Source organism: Manis pentadactyla, chromosome X (assembly GCF_030020395.1).
Source record: "Manis pentadactyla isolate mManPen7 chromosome X, mManPen7.hap1, whole genome shotgun sequence".
Lineage (NCBI taxonomy): Eukaryota > Metazoa > Chordata > Mammalia > Pholidota > Manidae > Manis > Manis pentadactyla.
The window spans coordinates 129,663,815-129,686,791 of record NC_080038.1 but is presented as its reverse complement, the minus strand read 5'-3'; the positions used below and the strand labels follow the sequence as shown (position 1 = coordinate 129,686,791).

The 22,977-nt window shown below is 38.2% G+C and overlaps 1 protein-coding gene across 2 annotated transcripts; it reads left to right on the top strand.

Annotated features, from left to right (window-relative positions):
• The first annotated feature begins 300 nt into the window (after window positions 1-300).
• Window positions 301-22,185, top strand: MOSPD1 (motile sperm domain containing 1). Of its 2 annotated transcripts, none has more exons than XM_036931231.2 (6): window positions 301-436; window positions 12,306-12,560; window positions 12,676-12,751; window positions 14,199-14,416; window positions 18,756-18,917; window positions 20,582-22,185. In XM_036931231.2, the coding sequence occupies exons 2-6, from the start codon at window positions 12,407-12,409 to the stop codon at window positions 20,611-20,613; spliced, it is 642 nt and encodes a 213-aa protein (XP_036787126.1). In that variant the 5' UTR covers window positions 301-436; window positions 12,306-12,406; the 3' UTR covers window positions 20,614-22,185. The 2 variants fall into 2 exon arrangements, with proteins under 2 accessions (XP_036787126.1, XP_057351443.1); XM_057495460.1 differs by lacking the exon at window positions 12,306-12,560 and adding an exon at window positions 12,145-12,266 and having other exon boundaries at window positions 339-436.
• The last annotated feature ends 792 nt before the right edge of the window (window positions 22,186-22,977 follow it).

Here is a 22,977-nt window from a genome sequence, read left to right as displayed (position 1 = left end):
CCTTGGGTACTCACTGCGTGTGTGTGTCTGCTGTGTGTGTGGGGGGGCCGGGTAATATGACAGAGGTGGAGTCAAGGGTGACTGCCCGTTAGTTAACAAGGGCAGAGAGAGATGGCCCTCTAAGAGTCTCCAGTCTCCTCAAGGGGCGGCAGGAGGGAGGGGCAGGTTAGAGACAGAGAAGGAAGAAGTTGGGAGCTCAGAGAAGGAAGAAACTCGAGACGCCAGGTGACAGTAAGGAAGCCCCGCCTATGGCCCCGCCTCCGACTCCACCTCTCTTCCCTCTTCCTTCCCACCCCCAGCTGCAGCTCATCCTCGAGGGCGGAGAGGGGTGGCATTAGAGTCCGCCGGTATCCCAGCAGGCAGTGCAGCCTCGAGACGCTGACAAAGGACTCGAGGAGCAGTCGCAGCTGCTTTCTGAAGAGCCGGTGTCGCCGAGGTGAGAGTCCCCCACCGTCCCATGACCCACTTCCTTTGACTTCGCGAAAACGTGGAAGTTACGTGGTCCAGAGACCCCGCGGAAAGAGAGCGCGCGCAAACCCCGGCTTGCCCTGACTGACAGCGGCGCCCCGGGGCACAGCGCCGGGATGCGGGTGGGAGGTGGGGAGCAGGCAGATGGAGCCTTCCTGCCCGGTGTCTGTCAGCTGCCCCGCCGCCTCTGGATCTCGGCCCCAGGGTCTGGCCAGCCCGTGCGTGACTCCCTCGTGCCCGGGAGCAGGCAGCCGCCTCGGGATCCTCCCGGTGCCTGCCCGGCAGAGTTGGGTTGCCCCGGGGATGCGACTCCAGGGACAACTCTGGCGGATGTTGCGAGGGCTAGGGGAGGGAGGTTGACTCCCTGCTCGGGGTGACACTGTCGTCGCCCTTCCTCCTCCCCCCTCCTTCCTCCAGCCCTGCCGGTCCCCCGAGCGAGCAACTGGAAGGAAATCCGCGGGGCTGGAGCGAGGCGTCCCGGGGTGGCTGAAGGGAGGTGAAAGTGGGGTGGCGAGGCAGGGAGGGAGAGTGAACGCTTTCTTGAAGTAATAATGGGGGTGGTGGTGGAGGACGTACGTGGCCTGTATTCGTCCCCGTTCCTGGACCTCCGCATGATACTGATGGTTGCACCAGCTGCCGGGCTGTAAACAGGCTCACATGACCAGTTTCACTGGGAGCCGGCCGGTGTGGGATCGAGGGCTGGAAAGGCTGGGCCCTAATCAGGTGAAGCTGAAGTCCTAGGACAGACCGTTGGATACTCCCTCCCCTGCCCTCCAGCCCTTAATCAATGCTCTGCGGTTTCCCCTCCGGGTAAAAAGTAACTGACATCTGCCTTCTGGACTTAACTAGCATTTCTGGCCCAGTAGAATTGAATACTCAGGTCAGGGAGCGAGACCGCAAATATGAAATGAAAACGGACCCGGATTTTTGACCTTTGACGGAAATAAGGAATGGACACAAACCTGAAAAAGTGGATCTTGCCTACAAAGCAGTGCTGTTCTTTGGGAGTGCTGCATCCTTGATGTGAATTCCAGACAGAAGGATGAAAGTCTACTTTTTCAGGCAGAGCACACATGGAATTTAATATATTCTTGATGATGAAAATCTTGTCCCCGTTTCCCCTAAGTGCTGGGAAATCTTTGCCTGTAAAATGCTATATACAGGATACTGAATAGGGAGTGGACACCAACTTCTAGATTACACATATATTTGGTATAAAGCAGTGGGAAGTTTGGAAAACAGGAAATGGGGCCAAGTGTGCCTTTCAAGTTCTTCACATCTACATACCCAAACAGGATGTGAGATTAAACTAGTTTTTGAAGCATTTTCTAAACTCTCAAGAGGTTTACTCAAATACCAGTATATTTGAAAATCTGGAAATTTTCGTATCTGAGGGACAGTAGTGATAGATTTCCTTTGCCTGTAAGGTGTAATTAGATGTAATTGGCTATATTCAGTATAAAGTTACCCCTTTATAGGCAAAGATAGAAAATGAACAGATAGCTTATAAACTAATGTGTTTCTTCCCTTGAATTGTTCATGCACATTTTCTTCCCATATTTTTTGTTTAATTTTTTTCCCATAGAGCTTTCACATTTAATCCCAATTTCTGAAAACATAAAAAACTACAAGAAAAGCTTCCCTGGCCTCTAATAGCCCAACAAGACAAGTAATTTGCTGTTTGTGTTTTTCAAAAGCTTAAGATAATATGAATCTCCAGGGTCCCTTAAAGTTCTTAAATTGCACACAATAGGGCAGTTTTTGATTAGGAACTCCTATTGTTGGATAAAGTAAGTTGGCCAAATATGCCAAGATAATAATACCAACAAAAGAACATGCCGTAAGTCACAACAGGTGTCCCGAGTCCTAACAGAAATAGGAATTGCACCCTGCAACATTCCATTAGGTAAACTAGCCATAGAGGTTCACCTGTGCCTCTCCATCAGGAAACTGAAGATTGCCTCTGCTAAATCCTGCCTCCCGAATAAGACATAACAGTTCCAGCTGACTTCCCTCACCTTTAGGACATAGTACAAAGTCTGATTCTTTCACCCACTCAGGCTTCTTGATTGAGTGGGCTGTGTGATCAGTGAAGAAATTAGAATAAAAAGAAGGCTTTTGCAGGGTCTCACCTTGGCAGTACCTTGGTTAGATCACCAAAGACCAATGTCTTGCTCAGCTTTTCAGGGTTCAAAACTTAATTTTGCCAGCACATCCAGAAATGATCAGTTAGTCTCAGGGATTGATTCACATTAATCAAACCCACCAAAGATTACTATGTTAATATAAAGCCAATTTCTGACTTACAGTGAGGAGTAGAACTGCCAAGCAGAGCAGAAGACTCATGTACAAGCTGGGGTATCCTTTGCTCTTGACACTATGGGAGCACATAGAAATTGCTTGATCTCCCTGTTTTTCTAGGGATTGTGAGGACCACTTCTTTCTTAAAACATCTAGTGATTGATACATTTGACAAGATTACAGCTTTTTTATATAAAGACCATTTCAGTCATACCTTTGTGTGAGTATATCCTAGTCAAGTGATTGAATGTGAGTCCCCTGTAAAACCTCTCTAAAATCTGTTTCCTCTCCATTCCGACTGCATTAGGCCCTCTTCATCTCCCCATGCCACATTCATTAAATAGTTTTTGTTTTTGTTTTACTGTAACTACTCTGGAGGCAGGTGCTGTGCTTGATTGATCACTGGCAACCAGTTTCCTACTCCAGATCTTATCCAGTCGTTTCTCTGCCTAAAATCCTTTAGAGGTTTCCCATGGCCTGCAGCAGTAGTTCTGAAAGTGTGGTATGCATCAGAATTCTCTGGAGGGCTTGTTAAAACACAGATGGCTGAGGCCCAACCCCAGAATTTCTGGTTCAGTAGGTCTAGGGTGGGACCCAAGAATTTGCATTTCTAACAAGTTCCCAGGTGAAACTGCTGCTGCTAGTCCCACACATTTGGAGAACCACTGGCATCCAGAATCAAGTTGAAACTCCTGAACTTGGCTTACAAGATTTTTCACCATCTGCCTCCAGCTTACCTTTCCAGCCTCATCTCTTACCACTCCCACATACAGGCTATTTTTTAACCGTATGCTATGCCAACACTCATTTTAAGAATCCCTTTCATGCCTCTACACATGTTCCTTCTGGAATTCACCCCCCTCTCCACTCCTACTGCAAACTCCTATTTAAGGCATATTGTCACTTTCTTTATGCTCCAGAGCATTTGTATCTACCAGCATTTTAACCCTTGTCACATCATCTCCTAATTGCCATGTGTATGTGTTTTTCCTGCTAGATGGAGTTTTTGGAGGGGTAAGACATCTTTCATCTTTTCTGCATATTCCCTGGCACAGTGCCTAGTATGTAATAAGTGCTCAGTAAATGTTCATGGAATGAATTTGTGATTCTAAAACTCTTGACAGTGCTATATGTAGTAAAATATATATTTCAATAATGAATTAATACAGATTTTGCTTTGAGAATTGCACATCTCAAAATAACTGAGCACATTGGGACATTGTAAAACAACGGTTGGAAATAACGAATTTAAAAGAAATAGTTTCAAAAGGACATTATTGGGGAGTATCCTTATTTTTTTTTTAAATCTTAAAACATACTCTACTCAACTTTTACATCTTGGGTATGTAATAATAGCCTATCACTTATACCACTCAGTCCCATTAGTAAGATATCAAATTATACAAAACAAAAATCCAGAAAATGTATAGAAACAAAATTGCCTGATATTGAGCAAAGAACTTTTTAAAATACAAAATGAAAATTCTATAAAATTGCTTATGAAAGAGTTAACTTTAGGAATGTACCAGCCATTTAAAGCCCTAATAGACAAAACTGGAAATTCAAAGAGGAAGAGAGCTCAGTTGATGACAGGGAAGTTAAGAAAGGTTTTAATACTAGGGAGGCTAAAGCAAAAGAACTTACTGCTCTTAACTGTTTAGTTGGCCATTGGCAAGGGCTGCCCCAAGTATGCAGTAAGGAGATAGCCTCTGTCCCCAGATAAAAGGGAGCTGCCTGGAAGATGGGGGAACCCTAATCAGAGTAAACACAAGAGCCAGGGACAGGTAATAAGTAGCTGGTGCACTGTAGCCAAGCAGCTGGGTCACTTACTTCTGGGGAAACCTGTACTTTGGAGGCATCCTTAACTGTTTTAAACTTGAAGCCACTTCAGAACAAGAATCCTCAAGGACCACTGATTTCATCTGGTTTTTCTTGAAGCCTCCTTTTTGCAAAACAAAACCGGGGGAGATGGCAAATGACCGTATGCTTTTAAAGTCCTTTCTGTACTCTTTTAAATCTCCAAAGTTAGAACCTATGGTGGTAAAAGGCATTGAAACTCCCTTGTGTATTTCAGAATCTTATCTTCTCCTTCTGGTCAATCCAAAGCGAGGAAAACAGAGAAAATAATCACATTTTGGGGCATTGGTCTCCCTGGACTGATGGTGGGAAGTGTGTGGGAGGATTTCAGTGTGTTTAGGCTTTTTGTGTGTGGGGGGGAGAGTAGTTTGCAAACTGGTCACAAGGTGGTGTACACACATAAGGTTTTCTTTCAAATTTCATTCGTGATTGCATTTCTGTGCCTTTGGTGCAGAGGAAAAGGACAAGGCAGAGGGGAGTGCTGGTTCTGTTCTCCACTTACCCCACCCCATGGCAAGCGGCCACCACAGATGTACTGTTTCTCATTGGAATCCTTAGCTTGTCTCTTATGGACAAAATGTCTTCAGTTAATAGAGAAGAGGATGTTCCTCGGTGGAGAAGGTAGTTATTAGTAGACCACTGTAGGCCAACTGATAAGTATCTGCTAAGTGCCTAACTCTGAGTCTGTGCAGGATGCAAAAAAAAAAAACCTAAACAAAAACTTCAAAGAAAAACAGTATAGCAATATGCCTGAAATCTGGGGAGTCATAATTAATCCACACAAAGAAGTATCAAAATATTCAATCCATATAAAGAAGATGTGATACATACGCACAATGGAATATAATTCAGCCATAAAAAGAAAAATCCTACTTGCAACGACATGGATCGATTTGGAGGGTATTGTGCTCAGTGAAATAAGCCATGCGGAGAAAGACAAATACAAAATGATTTCACTCATTTGTGGAGTATAAAAAAGCAAAACAGAAGGAACAAAGTAACAGGAGACTCAGAGACACAGAGAAGGGACTAGTGGTAACCAAGGGGGAGGGGGAAGGGGATAAAGGGGCACAATAATTCTCAATCACAATATAAGTCGCTGTGGGCTGTGGGGATGGTAGTACAGCACAGAGAATATAGTCAGTGATTCTGTAACATTTTACTATGTTGATAGTAACTATACTAGAGGTAGTAAAGATTTAATAATAGGGTAACTGTTGAACCACTGTGTTGTATATTTGAAACCAACAAAAGATTTCTATCAACTATATGTTAATAAATACTCATACAGTAAATGCATTAAAAAATAATGTAATAAAATGAGTGAGATCCATAAAGATCAGAGTAGTAGAGGAAGGCCACAAAGAGGGAGAATTTGGGCTAGGCTTTGAGCAATGAGTAAAAATTTGGTGTCCAGAGAGGAAGAATCAAGTAAACCTTGGTTACTGTGCCCTAATGAATAGTTACTGACAGCCATAGCCCTTCTTTCATGATCAGGAAAATAAAGTGTATGCAACTTAGTAAGTGAAATTGTCTCCATTTTTTTTCTTTGTAAAACTGTAAAGAACAGTCATGCATGAAGACTTGAATTTTGGATCAACCTTTAAGAACTCTTCTGGAAAAGCAGGGAAATTTTCTAGAGATGAGGGCATGCATGGCAGTCAGCATTGGGGAGGTGGGACTTTTGAATGGAGAAACGGGAAGTGATTTCTGTATAGGAAGTGTGAGTTCTAGAAACCAAGAGTTCTGCCACCAGTACCTTGTGCTAAGTTTCAACCGTCCTGGGCCTGCTTTCCTCCACCATACAATGAGAAGGCTTGGGAGCTAACATTCTTTGACTTTGTGTGTGCTCGACTTTTGAAAAACAACCTCATAAACTGACTTGCACTAAGGTTTTACTGGCTTAGTATATAATCTCTCCCCAGGATTTTTGCACTTTATCATTTTGCAGTATAGGCTGGAGCACAGAGAAAGTGTTAGTCTCCAAAAAATAATCAATTAAAGGCAGGTGTTCCACTTCATGGTGCTTTTTGGCAGAGTCTCTGATACTGCTCTGGTGACCTGCTAATTCCTCTCTAATTTCCACTGGTTGGAGTTTAGGAGGCGATTTATATCTTAGCCAAGGTAAGTGAGAAATGAGAACAGGGACACGAGAAGAAACAATAAACTGCTCAAAAATGATTAAATGCTTTAACGGTGGTCAGGGGATAGACAGCCGATTCATGAGGAACTGTGTACAGACTCAACTCGTAAAGAGAAAGCTTCAAAATTAAAAGAATAAGAATTTCTACTAAGTCATTATTTAAAGGTAGTACAACCTCTACTCTGACCTGTGCCTAACTTCTGCTTGAGATTAGCACCAAGAATTTAGCCCTTGATCTGTGTGGTTAATTTTGACTTCCCAGTCTGATTTTTAAACCGTCTCATACTCCTTTGTTACAAAAAGTTTTTTATTTTCCTAATCTTGCAAGTCATCTTAAATCTTTATCTGCTGCATGTAAAATCACCTTAAGTAATTGAAATAATTCCGTGCAACATATAGTTTAAGGTTTTCAGTGTTATGAAAAGATCATGGATTGGAAAATCCAACTAACAGATTTTTCACACATTGTTTCTGAATTCCTTCTTGTGTTTCAAAACTGGGGTGTTTTTCACATTAGGCCCTAGTTGAGTTGTTCAATTTGACCTTTTTTTTTAAAACTTTTGAATAGGTATTTATAGGGTTCAGAATCCAAAAGAAAAAAGCATCCAGACGAAGCTTCCCTCCCACCCCTGTCCGCAACCACTTACTCTGTTTCTCCAGGGGCAGCCCTGGCTATCCTTCCAAAGATATTTTACCCATATCCAAGAAAACAGGTTTCTATGTTCTTTTATCTTCCTTTCCCACACAAATGGTAGTATACACTCCACTCCACATTGCACCTTGCTTTTCTCACTTAACACTACCCTTGAAGGTCAGTCCATGTCCACACCTCTTTCTTCGTGATAAACATCTGGTTTCCCAACAAATGGCTATATCACACTTGACTTAATTAATCCCCTACTAGTGGACAGTTGAGCTGTTTCTAATCTTTTGCCGTAAACAACAGCTAGCTTGTATTGAGTGTCATGCTTTGTTCTATGTGCCACTTGTAGTTTACTTAATCCTTAATGTAATTTATGTTAAAATTTTTAGTTATAATATAAATATTATTAACAGTTTATATATTATTAAAATTTTTATTATAAATTTTCTATAAATCCTTAATGTAATTTACTTAAGTGCTGCAAAAAAAAAAACCCACCACCTTTTCATATACCTGATTTTACACAAGGGGGTAAACTCCTGCAAATAGAATCTCTAGATCCGAGGGTATGTGCATTTAATTTTGCAGGTATGTGCAGGAATAATGGATGTGCCGATTTATATTCCTGCCAGCACTGCTGAGAACATGCGTGCCTGCTCCCACCATGTACTATCAAACTTTTTGATATTTGCCAGTCTGACAGGTGAGAAACACGTGTTTCAGTATAGCTTTAGTTTCTACTTCTCTGGCAAGTGAAGCTACATATCCTTTTGTAAGCTTAAGAACAACTTTTATGTCCTTTTCTATAAAATATTATAGTGTCTTCTCATTTTTATATTGAGTTGTCTTTCTCACAATGATTTGTAGGTCCTCTCTATATAGTCGGGAAATTAGACATGATATGCAATGAAAATGTTCTCATGACTTTGCTTAGTAAGTTTTTTGCCATGCAGAATCTTAAGTTTTTATGTAGTTAAGTTTATTAATATTTTTTGGCTTCTGGTTCTTAGAAAACCTGATTATAAAAAGATTTCCCATGGTTTCTGGTGTTCTATAGTCTTACTTATTTTTTACATTTAAAACTTTGATCCACTTGGAATTTACCCTAGTAAAATTTTGGAATTTTACAGAGAGTGAGGGATAAATTCAATTTCTTTCCCTAGATGGATACCCGCTTTTACCAACATTTATTGACTACAGTATCTTCTACAAATCAGGGATGCCACATTTTATCATAAGTGTAATTCTCGTCGTAACAGAGAATAAGATGTTGAGTATTATTTAGTGATGCCAAATTTGGATGTGCTATTCCCAATAACCAAGCTTACTAAGAAAATAAGTATAGCATTTATTATTTTCTTTTCTTTTTTTAATTTTTAATTTGGTATCATTAATGTACAGTTACTTGAACAACATTATGGTTACTAGACTCCCCTCATTATCAAGTCCCCCCCATATACCCCATTACAGTCACTGTCCATCAACGTAGTAAGATGCTATAGAATCATTACTTGTCTTCTCTGTATATACTGCCTTCCCCATGTCCCCACCTCCCTACATTATGTGTGCTAATTGTAATGCCCCGTTTTCCCCCTTATCCCTCCCTTCCCACCCATCCTCCCCAGTCCCTTTCCCCTTGGTAACTGTTAGTCCATTCTTGGGTTCTGTGAGTCTGCTGCTGTTTTGTTCCTTCAGTTTTTTCTTTGTTCTTATACTCCACAGATAAGTGAAATCATTTGATACTTGTCTTTCTCCACCTGGCTTATTTCACTGAGCATAATACCCTCTAGCTCCATCCATGTTGCGAGTGGTAGGATTTGTTTACTTCTAATGGCTGAATAATATTCCATTGTTTTATATGTACCACATCTTCTTTATCCATTCACCTAGTGATGGACACTTAGGTTGCTTCCATTTCTTGGCTATTGTAAATAGTGCTGCAATAAACAAAGGAGTGCATCTGTCTTTTTCAAACTGGGCTGCTGCATTCTTAGGGTAAATTCCTAGGAGTGAAATTCCTGGGTCAAATGGTATTTCTATTTTGAGTTTTTTGAGGAACCTCCATACTGCTTTCCACAATGGTTGAACAAATTTACATTCCCACCAGCAGTGTAGGAGGGTTCCCTTTCTCCACATCCTGGCCAGCATTTGTTGTTTGTCTTTTGGATGTTGGCCATCCTAACTGGTGTGAGGTGATATCTCATTGTGGTTTTAATTTGCATTTCCCTGATGACTAGCAATGTGGAGCATCTTTTCATGTGCCTGTTGGCCATCTGAATTTCTTCTTTGGAGAAGTGTCTGTTCAGCTCCTCTGCCCATTTTTTAAATTGGCTTATTTGCTTTTGTTTGTTGAGGTGCATGAGCTCTTTATATAATTTGGATGTCAACCCCTTATCAGATATGTCATTTATGAATATATTCTCCCATATTGTAGGGTGTCTTTTTGTTCTACTGATGGTATCCTTTGCTGTATAGAAGGTTTTTAGTTTGATATAGTCCCACTTGTTCATTTTTGCTTTTGTTTCCCTTGCCCGGGGAGATATGTTCATAAAGAAGTTGCTCATGTTTATGTCCAAGAGATTTTTGCCTATGTTTTCCTCCAAGAGTTTTATGGTTTCATGACTTACATTCAGGTCTTTGATCCATTTTGAGTTTACTTTTGTGTATGGGGTTAGACAGTGATCCAGTTTCATTCTCTTACATGTAGCTATCCAGTTTTGTCAACACTTATTATTTTCTATTGAAAAAAATTACATACGAAACTTCTGAAAGCACATTATCCAAATAGAAATGTGTATGGCTCTTAACAAAAGAAAGAAATAAATGACAAAAACTCTGAATTATTTAATCGGATGCTTTTCAGAGTAATATTTTATTTTGTTGGAACAGTTTGGTATAGTGGGGAAAATACTCGACTAGGAGGCAGGAGGGCTGCTGACATTTTTCGTCTAGCCTGGTCTCTTCCTAATTTAATAACAACAAAAAACACTTAGAGTATTGCCTGGCCTACAGTAAATGCTAAAAGCTTTACAAATATTAATTCAGTATATGTAATTAATAAAAGGTTTCTAATCTGTTATGAATTATATAAATGTTAAGTATTATTACTAGTAAAAATGTTGATAGACCCTTTCAGCTCAGTAAACAAAACAAAACAACCCAACACTGTTAGGAGCTACATGCCTACTATAAAGTATATGGATAGAAAGCAGAATGATGACTTGGGACAGCCTGTGGTACCACCTTCCAAACACTCCCTACCTCCACGTTTCTGTGCCTTTGCTTATGCTGTTCCCTAGATCTGAATGCCTTACCTACCTTTGTCCCCCCCCCCCCACCGCAACACAGAAGTGTGTACACGTCTTTTCTCTAAAGACTATCTCAAATGTTTCCTGGCCTCTCTTCCATGCAGAATTATTCACAGTCTTCTGATTTCCTAGCACCTTATATACAATGTTTTGCATTATACTAGAGGTAGCTGAAATGTTTATTTTTTTGATCACTTTGAGTTAAACTTCTTGAGGGCAGGGCCTCTGCATTATTTATCTTTGTATCTCTGTGTAACTCCTGACATAGTCCCTGGGCTATAATAGGCAGTCAGCTGAAATGAAAGAATGAAAACTTGTATCCATGATTATATAGTATCCTATCTGATAGCAGTTGGAAAGGCCTCAATCAGAATCAGAGCATGTGAGCTCCAATAGCTGGTAAAATCAAACAATTTAATCATTTGTTATATTTCTCTTTGAATGTATGAGATCCTGAATGCAAAGTATCAAATGGTTTATGGTCTACTTTAAAACTGTGAGCTACAGAGTGAAAACCAGACATTTTCTGTGGTTGGTTGTTTTAGCTGTTGCATTTTATTTTAAAAAGCCACATTTTCAGTAGTAGCTAAATTAGTGTGTTGTTGATTAAAATTAGCTTAAGAAATAACTACAGAAATATTGTACTTATCAGACGGTCAGACTTCTGCCAGCTACAACTATCTGGAACATATTCAAGAACCCCAGAAGGAATCCAGAAAAGTCTCTGAAGTTGGATGAAAACAGCTCTCCAAACGCCTGTGTACTTGATGTAGGAGGGAAGGGCCGTGGGGCCACATGCATGCCACAGCCTACTTACTGACTGAATTTTCATAGAAAACTCCAAGGACTGCTTGGCAAATCTGGATATTCAGCTTCCTTGCAAGACATTTTTGCCTTCTTTGGGTTTCGGTAGAAAAGAGATAAGAGAACTCTCCCACCCATGCTGGCAGCAGGCACTAATTAAACCATCGTTGAAATGAGTGTAAAAGTGATTCTCATGTTTTTCTCCTGTGAATCCATGGAAACTTCCTTTGTTTTATATTTTTTAGTCTTTTTTTTTGGAGGTATCATTGATAATACAATTTTATATCGGTTTCAAATATACAACACAGTGGTTCAACAGTTACCCTATTATTAAATCCTCACCCCCTAGTAGTGCGATTATTGTCAACATAGGAAGACGTTATATGTTTTTTAGTCTTTAAGAATTCTGATTGGCTCACATAAAATCAATTGTGACAATAATTTATTATACTTTTTAAAAAATCTTGAGGTTTAAAAAGAGTGATGTCCCTTTGATTTCACCTCTTTGAAATGGGGTGATTTTGGACAACAAGGCTTTATTCCTTTATTCAGATGTGTATGTAATTAATCAGGTTGAACTCTTGAATGTGACAGGAGCATGTGTTAATTTCTCTGCCTAGCTGGGTGAACACTACATAAGTAAGCCAAGAGGAGAAGCCAAAAGGCATTTTTAAATGATTTGGGGACCTCTTTTAATGCATGCTGAACATGCTTTTTGTGAAGGGACAACACTTGAAGACAGGTATCATTCAGTTTTCTTTCTCTCTCCTTCTCTTTCTAGATTGCCAAAATGCTTTGGAGTTTTTAATTGCCTTTAAGAAAAGTCCAAAATAGATTTGAGACTGTAAAATCAGAAGCTGTAGCAAGGGGGATTCAGTGCCAATGCATCAACAAAAAAGACAGCCAGAGTTAGTGGAAGGAAATCTTCCTGTTTTTGTGTTTCCCACGGAGCTAATATTTTATGCAGATGACCAGTCAACACATAAGCAAGTGTTGACCCTGTATAATCCCTATGAGTTTGCCTTAAAGTTCAAAGGTGAGTCTCCTCGGTCTATTCTATGGCTTTTAATTAGTCCCTACTGATATTTTACTTGTGGAAACTAAAACACGCACACACACATGTGCTAATGGTCATGTGCCTTTTCTTTCAGTTTTGTGTACTACTCCAAATAAGTATGTTGTCATTGATGCTGCCGGCGCAGTGAAGCCTCAGTGTTGTGTGGATATGTAAGTCAAAATCACTTCCTAGTAATCTAAGTGTGTGAACATTTATGTGTGTAACTTGAAAGAGATCTTTCCTTGAAACTGCTCTCACATAGGCATTTATTGTATTTTGAATTTTTGCTGAAAGTTTTAGTTACCAAAATTCTTTTTAAGATGTTTCTAAGAGATTTGACCATATGCTTACTAGTAATTCATTATGTTGGAGCTGATATGTGTGTTGGTATTTCCATGAACATTTCCTCATTCTTGTGCTTTTAGTCACAGCTGGGTCATGTATGAAGGTAAAGTTCTAACTTGTTCTTTTACATTTCTCTATCTGTAATAAGGATTTAGTTTTCTTTGCAACATCCCACTATTATTTGGGAACATTATTTGCTACATTTGGGCAACTAATAATCCTACACTCTGAGAACAATGGTAACGTAAGTCCAGCAGAAATGATTCTGATGATAAGGCTGGAAGTTAATCTATACAAATAGGATGCAAGTGTGTAACTACTCATCTGTAAAAGGTTATCTGAGTGCTTCCTGATAATTTCATTTTACAGTGTCAGATAAATGACTGTTTGTTCAAGCTGTTCATATTTAATTTTCACTTTAGAATTAGTGGTGACCAGATGGGTCCACTGACCAGGCTTTATTTTAAGCTAGCAAGTAAACTGTATATGTTTAAATCTTCTATGAGAAGGAACACTGGGAGTCTTCTCTTTTGAATACATTATCATCTCAAAGCCATAAAATCATGTATCTTTGAGGGTGTGTTTTTGCACATTTGTTTTGATTTTCATTCAACACACAGTAAGCAAGGACTATTCCAAAGAAATGTAGACTTTTGCCAAATAAACATGTTACCTTGGACATAATTATTTTGTGTCCTCTATTAAGAATGAAGTAAAATAAATGGAATTGCAAATAACTCTCATAAAAATCAAAGTGCTTTATACTCTTTTCAGGGAAATACAGAAGTGTATTGTTAGCCTTCTGTTGCATTGGTCATACTGGATTACTTACTTACTCAATTACTTATTTTTACCTGCGTTCATGGACTTCAATTTTAGGTCTAGGGTGAAGTTTCTTACTTGCACAATAAATAAATGGCAGTAGAAATTTATGAGACTTTTGTGGGAAAGAAATAATTTCATATATCCTACTTAGTAAATATTGCTGTACACAGATATCCAGGGGGCGAAATGTCATTGCTAAAATGAATTTTCTTTACCTACCATTTTTAAGACTTTTATTCTATGTTTTATATTACGTATTTTCATCAAAAATTTCAGAATCACCCATTTCTTTCTGTGTTATACTGTGTTTTCTTAAAGCATCATTAGCAAATTTCTGTTTGGTTATTGTCAGTTAATATTGCTTTTCGGTATGAAATCTTTTGCTGAATTCTGATTGACAGTCCCCCAGAAACCTAAACAGCATTTGTTGTTGTTTAATGTTTTCAGTGTGATTCGTCATAGAGATGTTCGATCCTGTCACTATGGTGTAATAGACAAATTCCGTCTCCAAGTTTCCGAGCAAAGCCAGAGGAAGGCTTTAGGAAGGAAAGAGGTTATATCTACTCTTCTCCCATCTGCAAAGGAACAACAAAAGGAAGAAGAGGAAAAGAGAATAAAGGAACATTTAACCGAAAGTTTATTTTTTGAGCAGTCGTTTCAACCAGGTAATTTTGAGTTGCTTTTAAAGCCCTTTTGAGGTCTTAGACATTTTTAACATTACAATAACCAGCGAGCTAAGAATGATTACTAGAAAAATAATCAGCCACTTTAAACCTAATCAACTAACTCAAAAGTGAACCTAGAAGTCAGGTACCTAAAATCGAGCAAGAGGCCCCAGAGCTGGACTTCAAGAAGAGAGAATATGTCTCACTAGATGAGGCTGTGAGAGGGCAAGTGTTGCCATAACTTTTTAAATATATAGGACCTGTGAATGTAGGCACTATACTCTATAATGCTGGCACAATTTGGCAATTACATACTTTTGTTTCTCTGACTTTCCTATATCCTTTCTCATTTAATTAGTTTGAAGAAGGAGAGAGATTGTGTTTGGCAATAGGCCAAGCTTGGTGTACTGTTCATATTATTTGGGGAAAAAAAATCTCATTAAAGTTGAAGTTAATTAAACTAAGTAGATTATAATATCCCCTGTGGGCTATTAATTGAATCCCTCTCCATTCCTCATTTCCTTCCAGCTTAGATATTCAGAAGTGTTATGATGTATTCTTTCAACATTGACACTATCCTCATATTCAACTCTTTGGATGTCATTCTCCCTCCCTCTTAACTTCTCATTATCTCTCTCCAACCCTATTATAAGAGGAGGAAGATAAAATTTCCATAGAAAAACATGGAAACTTTCTGATAGTGATACATGGACATGATAGCAGCTGTCCTTGAAATTGCAACATTATATAAGGAATTAAAAAAGATCTACTTACCATTACATTAATTCATAGATCCCTATCACTTTATTCATCATAGAATGTTTATTTCAGTAACACAGGGAGTAATGCCGCTTTGATTTATGGCAGCCAAGAGTCTTTTTGGTTCATGTAGGATGTGCCCAGATTTTCTAGGCTAGAGACTAGGTAGCAGCTAAGTGGATTGTTTTCTTCTCAGCAACTATTATTGACTGACAGGGCCAGCTTTTCACTGTTTGACGTTGAAGAGAACCTCTGTCAAATGTCACTTTGATCTGAGTTCAATATTGTGAGGTTGACAAATATTTATGAAATGCAAGATTCCCCTTTTACCAAGCCTCTTCTAGAACAAGAAAGGCCATATAATGAGATTTTGTTTTTCGATGTTGACTTCATTTAAAGTGGTCATTGGAACTCATTTTTGTATTTAACAGACCCATTTGATAACAAGAATAATAAGGGTTAAAAGTTTAGTACATATATATATATTTTTTTCCTTTTCCTTTTAAACTTATTAGAGTTCAGGTAAAAATCATCCTAAAGGGCTAATTGCAATGTGTATTAATTGGGCATTTTATTCTTATTTTTATAAGGAACCTGTGGTATCTGAAGTATATTAGAGAATTCTTTTAGTTGTAAAATTGGATGAGGCAAATGAATGAGGATAGGTGATACTGGCATAACACGTGATGGTCTCTGGGAAAAAAACGTCTCAGCCATCCATGTCAGGAAGGTCAGTGAAGGCAGGCACCTTATTTGCCTTCGTTCAGCATGTCCTTGGCACTTAGCACAATACCCGGCATGGAGTAGTTGCACAAGAAATGTGTGCACAGGCTGCACTGGGAAGGCTGGACTTCTCACCTAGCAGTGTCTGTTACCTTGGCTTTCTCTGTCTCACGAGGTTTCCATGGCTGCTGCCACTCTAGAGCAAGGGCTGTACCACATTAGAGCCCCGTATGCAGTCTTGGCCAACATGCCCTGTTTCCAGGTTCTTACCCCAATGTTTCTAGGAGTATGGCAGGAAATTGAGTAGTTTTCTTCTAATAGAGTATAATGGTGACTGGTTTAGTCTAAGTTGACAACGTGATATTTTTAACTTGTTTATTAAATTAATAGTAAATTATGGGTGGTTTCCAATTTGTAGAAGTCCAAGGGTTTTCAATAAGTTTCTCTGAATTAAAATGTTGAACCACATCAATATTGTTCTTCGGGAGGTTTTGGAATGTCATTATTTTTGCACATCTTTAGCTTTGGAAACATTTTTTATTAGACATAGTACAAGTGCAACAGTGTTGTAAGGCTCTGTGAGTTAGCTGGAAATTCGTCGAAGGTTGGATTAAGAAAGACTTGGATTTTAAAATGAATTGAAAGGCAGTAATAGTGAGACATTTGTCCTGAAGTTTATTGTATAAAAGACATATAGCGGTAACAAATTCAAAAAAGAAAACAGCACCTATAATCCCACACACTTAACAAATCTGCTTATATCAGTGTTCCATGTAACTTTCCAGACCTTGTCAATGTGTATAAATACAATCATATATTTTCGTATAACAGAAATCTAAATAAGAGAAACCCACAAAGCATAGTCACACAAAATACCGAAGCCCAGGTTATTAAAAAGATGTTTTTAAAAGATATAGCTGAATCTTAGTGGGTTTATTTTAATTACATTACCAGTGAACTGCTATGTCTATGCAATGTTTGAATCAGAGCCCTCTGGCTTAAGAGAATTATGCTCTTTATTATTGTTTATAATAATAAAAGATTGAAAATGACCTAAATGCCCATCAATTGGGGATTGATTAAATTATGAATATTCATAAGATGGGATATCAGGCAGCTATTTACAAGGATCTGATAAAATGATAGATGGTTATATATTGACATAGAAATAAATTCAAATATATTTCTAAGAGGAAAAAGTTATAGAACAGTATGTATAATATGGTCTTGTTTATTTAAAAAAGTTTTTTCACATGTTCATATTGTCATTTATAAAATCTGAAGGGATCTATACCAAGCTTTTAACAGTGTTGTCTCTGGGAGGACTGGATTTCATAGAAACCTTTATGTTTTCTATATCAGTATGACATTTTTTACAATTCTGTAGTATCAGAAAAAAAAATTTCCATTAGGAACAATTTTAAATATGCAAATAATTTTGAAATTTCTCTAAATACTAAAAATTCCTTGAAATTCTCTTTATTGTGGGTTTGCAGTGAACAGTAGAGTTGATGTAAATAATGTTTTCCTTGAAAATTTTCCAACTAATATAAATATGAAGCTACTTCATTTATTGACTAAAATAAGACTTGTTTTTAGGTATTATGCTATTGTTTCCTCACCAGCAATAATCACTCTAAAATTTGAATTTGTTTTCACCTATCTGGCTCTGATGAGGCTCATTTAAACTTTGCACAACTGCTAAAGTATTAATAATTTAGAAAAGCTGCATTTAATAATAAAAATGAACTGTTATTTCATTAATAAAACACAAGATTGTGTTGCTGTTGGCTATTCATTTTAATGAAAGGAGGGGTAGTGGGAAAAGCCACATGAGAGAAAATGCGGTTACTGGGTTTCTTAAAAATACAGGTATAAATATTGTACACATGTAGCCAGAACTGTAGAATAGCAGGCCTGATAATAAATGTTTCTGAAATTTTATTTTATTGTGGTAAGAACACTTAACATGGGATTGACAGATTTTTGAGTGTACAATACAGTATTCACGATGTTGTGCAGCTCCCTAGGACTTACTCATCTTGCATAATTGGGACTTCATGCCATTGATTAGCAGCTCGCTTTTCACCCCTGCCCCCAGGCCCTGGCAACCACCGTTGTTCTCTCTGATTCTATGAGTTTAACTATTTTAGATTCCTCATATAGGTGGAATCTTTTGTCCTTCCGTGACTGGTTTATTTTCATTTAGCATAATATTTGCCAGAAATTGTTTCTGCTGCTTTCTTCTTTGTTATAAGTTGGGGGTAGAGCCTAGGGCAAAAATTTTCATGGGCAGCTTTAAAACACTGAAGTTGTACCTTTCTGCTGCCTTAATGTTGTCAAAAATGACAGCAGGATGCTGCAGTTTTCAGGACCAAACTTGTCTGGAGACCTACTTAAGGTACTCCCAGAAAGTAGTGGAGCTCTAGGTCAGCAGGCTCCAAAATGGAGTACGCACAAATGCGTCGGGATACCGGAAGAAGGTATCGGAACTTAAGTCTCTATTTTCAGCTCATTCTTTGAAAACTCGCATATTTTATTAAGCACAATAGTGCAGTACTCGTGATTTATTAACATACACAGATGATCTGTGCTCAGTTTCTGGTGAGGTGGGGTGGGGGGACAGTGACCATTCAGTCGGAACTGGCTACCTCACAATGCCATTTCGACATTCCGTCTGCAGTCAGAGGAGTTATGAGCTTGCAGGTAAGTCCCCCTCAAATGGGAATTATGGGGCAAGAGTCAGAGTAGTTAGCCAAAACCAGAGTCCTGGTGACTTGGTGTACAGGGTATATGAACAAACTTTTGTCTTAAGTCGTTTTGAGAAGCGAGCTCAGGGAGTTTTGTCTTTTTACAGAAAACAGAAGTGTCTCCTCAGGACCTAGTTTACTAACTGTCTTCCTGGGAGTGGTGTGTATTGCAGCTCTGATGCTTCCTACACGGGGGGATGTGGAATCGCTGGTGCCTCTCTACCTCCACTTAAGTGTGAATCAAAAATTAGTTGCTGCTTATATCTTAGGTAAGTGTTTTAAAGGTGCTTTTGGGGCGTACGTGTAGGCAACTTTTATGGCTTAGAAGTGGTAGTGGTGGTCTTACGTGTGTATGGGGTGATGTTAGTCATTTAACTTTTTTTTTTTTTAAGAAAAACATTGTTTCAAAAGCATGTTGAGGTAAAATGTATTTTAAAATGTGATTTTTGGCTCACATTTAGTTCTTTCCAGCTTATTTAGTGCCTAATGCTGTATTTATTCAGTTATTTTCCTTTTGCTGAATTACAGTGGTATAAAACATGTATACAATGTAAAATGTATATATTCTATGATACAGTATTTCTATTTCCAGTAATCGACCCTAGGGAAACACTTAGACAAAAGGCAGACTGTGATAAGATGAATGGTTTAGCCTTGTTTAATATTGTGAACATTTCTCTTTAAACCAGTTCCCTTGTTTCCTGTTAAATCATTCTTTCTGTCCTTATCATGCTGGCTTGCTATCTTACAGTTAATTAGTTTAACTGAACAAACAGTTGTTTACTACCTGCATGTGTCAAGACTAGAGTTCTGGTGGTGACTGACTTTCCTCAGAGGCTCTTCTCACCTCTTCTGAGATGCCAACCCTTTCTCAGTATTCCATGGTGTACTCTCTCTTCTAATTTCAAAATTGTCTTCTAAATTGTCTCCCTGCCTTCTGTCTGTGTCTCTTCTCTTCCTATCCACACCACCCCCCATTTGTTTCTCCTCCTATTAGCCATCACTTTGCCATCAGATTGATTTCCAGTCTGTTTTAGTTTCACACCACCACTCACTACTACAAACCCTTCAGTGGTTCCCCATTGTTCATAGAATGAAGTGTAATTCCACAGTTTGATATTTAAGACTCTCTACACTGTTTGAGCCAGCTCTGAGCTAATCTCGTCTAGCCATTTCCTTAGGTACCTCCTTGATTAAAGCCTGGTAGATTATTTATTGATCCCCAGGAAGCTCATCTGGAGTCCCGGTCCTACCTCCACGCCCTTGCCTTCGCCAGTCCCTGACCTGAAATGCCGGCGCATCTCATTGCACTTTATCTGTCATGCCCATCTGTTAAGCTAGTTTCAGCATTACCTTTTGGGGTATCTTTTCTGCTGCCCTAGTCCTACCTGATTATTCTCCTTCTCTCTACTTCATCTCTCACTTTTTTTTTACCACTCATTTAGGACTAAGCATATTCTTACATTATTAAATTTTTATGGTTTTATGTATGGAGTCTCTTCAAAAGAGACAAGACAAGCCGGCATACTGTGCCTCTGCCTTCTTTGTGGCCCTAGGACCCTTGGATGCAAATAGGCTTGCAATGTCTTTGTTGAGGAGGTTGGCTGGCTTTACTGACACTTTAAAATGCCACTTCTGCTGTCATCAGAGATGATGTGACCAGATCAAGTGGGAAGTATAGTTGATCATTAAAAAAAATAGCTATGGCCAGACATTAATGATTTAATTAAATCTATCCAGCAACTGCCCGTTGCTGTAAATTGGATTTCTTCTGTATAATATCAACCAAATTCAAATCGACTTTGAGTTCTTGGTAGAGTGCCTGTGTATGTGCTGCATTTTATTTGCTCACTGAGGTCTGAACAACTACTTACTGAATGGAAGATTTTGTATAATGCAGATCTTGAACTGTTTTCCATTTTTTTTCTTTCAGGTCTTATCACAATGGCTATACTTAGAACATAAGCAAGGAATTCAGTTGACTTCTGAAGTAATTTTATCTTGAAAATATGAATTTGGACTGCTGTTATCTCTATTTTACTCCATTAATATGCTACAAACTTTTGAATGACTTACAATAATTGCAACTATATAATATATATTTTAACTTACTCTATAATTTCATTCAAAGGACTCCAGCACATTATATTACAGACAGCAAGGATGCTTCTGAGTGAGACCTAGGGAATTATTTGAAGAAATTCTTTTTATAACTAAACCTATTGTGCAAAAGACTTTAATTAAAACATCTGTTATTTTCTCATCTTTTTTCCTAATTCACTTTGATTGTTAAGGTTGTGTGTCCTTCAAAGTTAAAGGCCTGAAAGAGCAAACTGACTGGCCTGAAAATAAAATGACATTTATTTTTTAGCTATGAATATCAATGTTACTATGTAAATTATGCCCTGTCCTCTAGCATTATAAACAGTTGCTATGGTGTTTCTAAAATAAGAGCTTTACAGTTCATGTGTGGAGGATAAAAAGAAAAAAAAGGCATAAAGTACTGGGGAATCATGCTTATCTGAGGGTTTCGCAGAAGACAGAACATAATTCATCTGGTGAACTACCTATTCTATATTCAATATATATTCTATGTATTCTATAGAATGTAGTGGTCCAGGCACCTAGCATGTGGGTTTGTTTTAAACCTCATAGAAATAGGGTGACCTGTCTGTTTGATCTAAGGACTCTAAAGGAAGTAGAATTTCTTTAGTTGGTTCACACAGGCTTTATGTATGGATAGCACTTTATGTCAATAGGAGGAAAAATAAATTTATCTTTTCTCTCCAGTCCTTTGCCTGATCATAAGTGACTAGCCCAGACTGGGATTACCTGATGCCAGGTGGTTTGTATGGAGATGATTTTTCACCTTTAAACTCTTAAGTCAAGTATAGAAAATCCTTAATATCTGTGTCTATTTTATATCAGTCACTGAGACATTTTTTAAGTTTCTATTTATTATTAAAACAACTTTTCCAAAAAAAGTCCCTGAAGCACAACTATTTACATTTCTTTATAGCCCCTTCTGATCTTTAACATATATATGCAGTTTTAACTGTTATTGTAATAGTAACTGATCTTTTGACTTAGGATTTTTATCTAAGAGCACAATGCATTAAGACTTTCTTGAAAATCATCTTTCAGATCTTTGTACAGAATGAACCTATGCCGTGCTACTGTAATATTCTCAAGGAATATACATACATAAAATATGTGAGGTTGGTTTTTGCAGGAAACAGTACTTTGTTTCTATAGTAAAAGATTTTGTGTATACTCTTTCATAGAGAATCCTCATTGTTTAACCATCTGGGGGGGTGCATAAATCATTAAGTGGATCATATCTGTACATTGTGTAATGACTGAAAAAGCACATAAGTGTAATCTATTTTGAACTTTGTAAAAAAAATTTGTTTAAAGGCCATCCTTGTTTCTCTGTCCATCTCAAGTCGTGTGTGTGTGTGTGTGTGTGTGTGTGTGGTAACACATTGTAAAGAACACAGAATACTTCAAAAAAAATAAAAGAAAATGGAGACCTGAGTTTCACATTGATCTACACATTTTATTTGGGTTACCTTTGAGGGACCAAAAGTTTTAGTCTCCTATTTCCTAAAGCTGTCTCCTATACATGTGACTTAAATAGGAAAACTAAATATGTGAGCTAAAAATGTTTTGTTTTAATTTACCAAGGGAGTTGATTTTTTAGAGTTTTGAATAGGTGACAGTCACATGCTTCAAAAGTCAGAAACTACAAAAAGGTGTACAGTAAAAAGTCACTCCTGCCCACCGTGTTTCCTGTTCACTCAAGCCCTTTCAAGTGATCACCTTTATTGGTTTAGATACATTTTCATTGTTTATCCAAATATGTAACATATTAGAGGTAACACATTCTATATAGCACACTGCACCTAGCTGTTCTTCACTTCAACGATATCTGGGAGAGCTTTCTATGTCAGTAATTAAGACCATCCTGATTCTTTTTATTACATCTGCATAGTATTTTCTGGTATGGCTTGTAGCATAATTCATTTTACCAGTTCCCTCCTGACCAGTTCTACCAGCAATGCATGAATGCACGTTCTTCCATAGTCTCATCAGCCATGTGTTTTGCCAATCAGATAAGAAATGGTGTCTCAGTGTAGTTTTAATTTTTATTAAAAGTGAAGCTGACCATCTTTTCATAGAGCTATTTATTCATATCCTTTGTCCCTCACCCCCTGCTCTCTCTGGTGGGTGGGTGGTTTTTTTCTTATTGACTTGTAGGCATTCATTATATGAGTTGTGAATATTTCCTTCCAGTTTATAATTTTTCTTTTGACTTTGCTTGTGGTG

Bases quoted from the DNA above. Each gene is read 5' to 3' on its own strand.
- MOSPD1 (XM_036931231.2), top strand. From the start codon at position 12,407: ATGCATCAACAAAAAAGACAGCCAGAGTTAGTGGAAGGAAATCTTCCT. The intron at 12,752-14,198 runs GTAAGTCAAAAT...TAATGTTTTCAG, and splicing joins CCTCAGTGTTGTGTGGATAT to TGTGATTCGTCATAGAGATG. The intron at 18,918-20,581 runs GTAAGTGTTTTA...TTTTTCTTTCAG, and splicing joins AGTTGCTGCTTATATCTTAG to GTCTTATCACAATGGCTATA.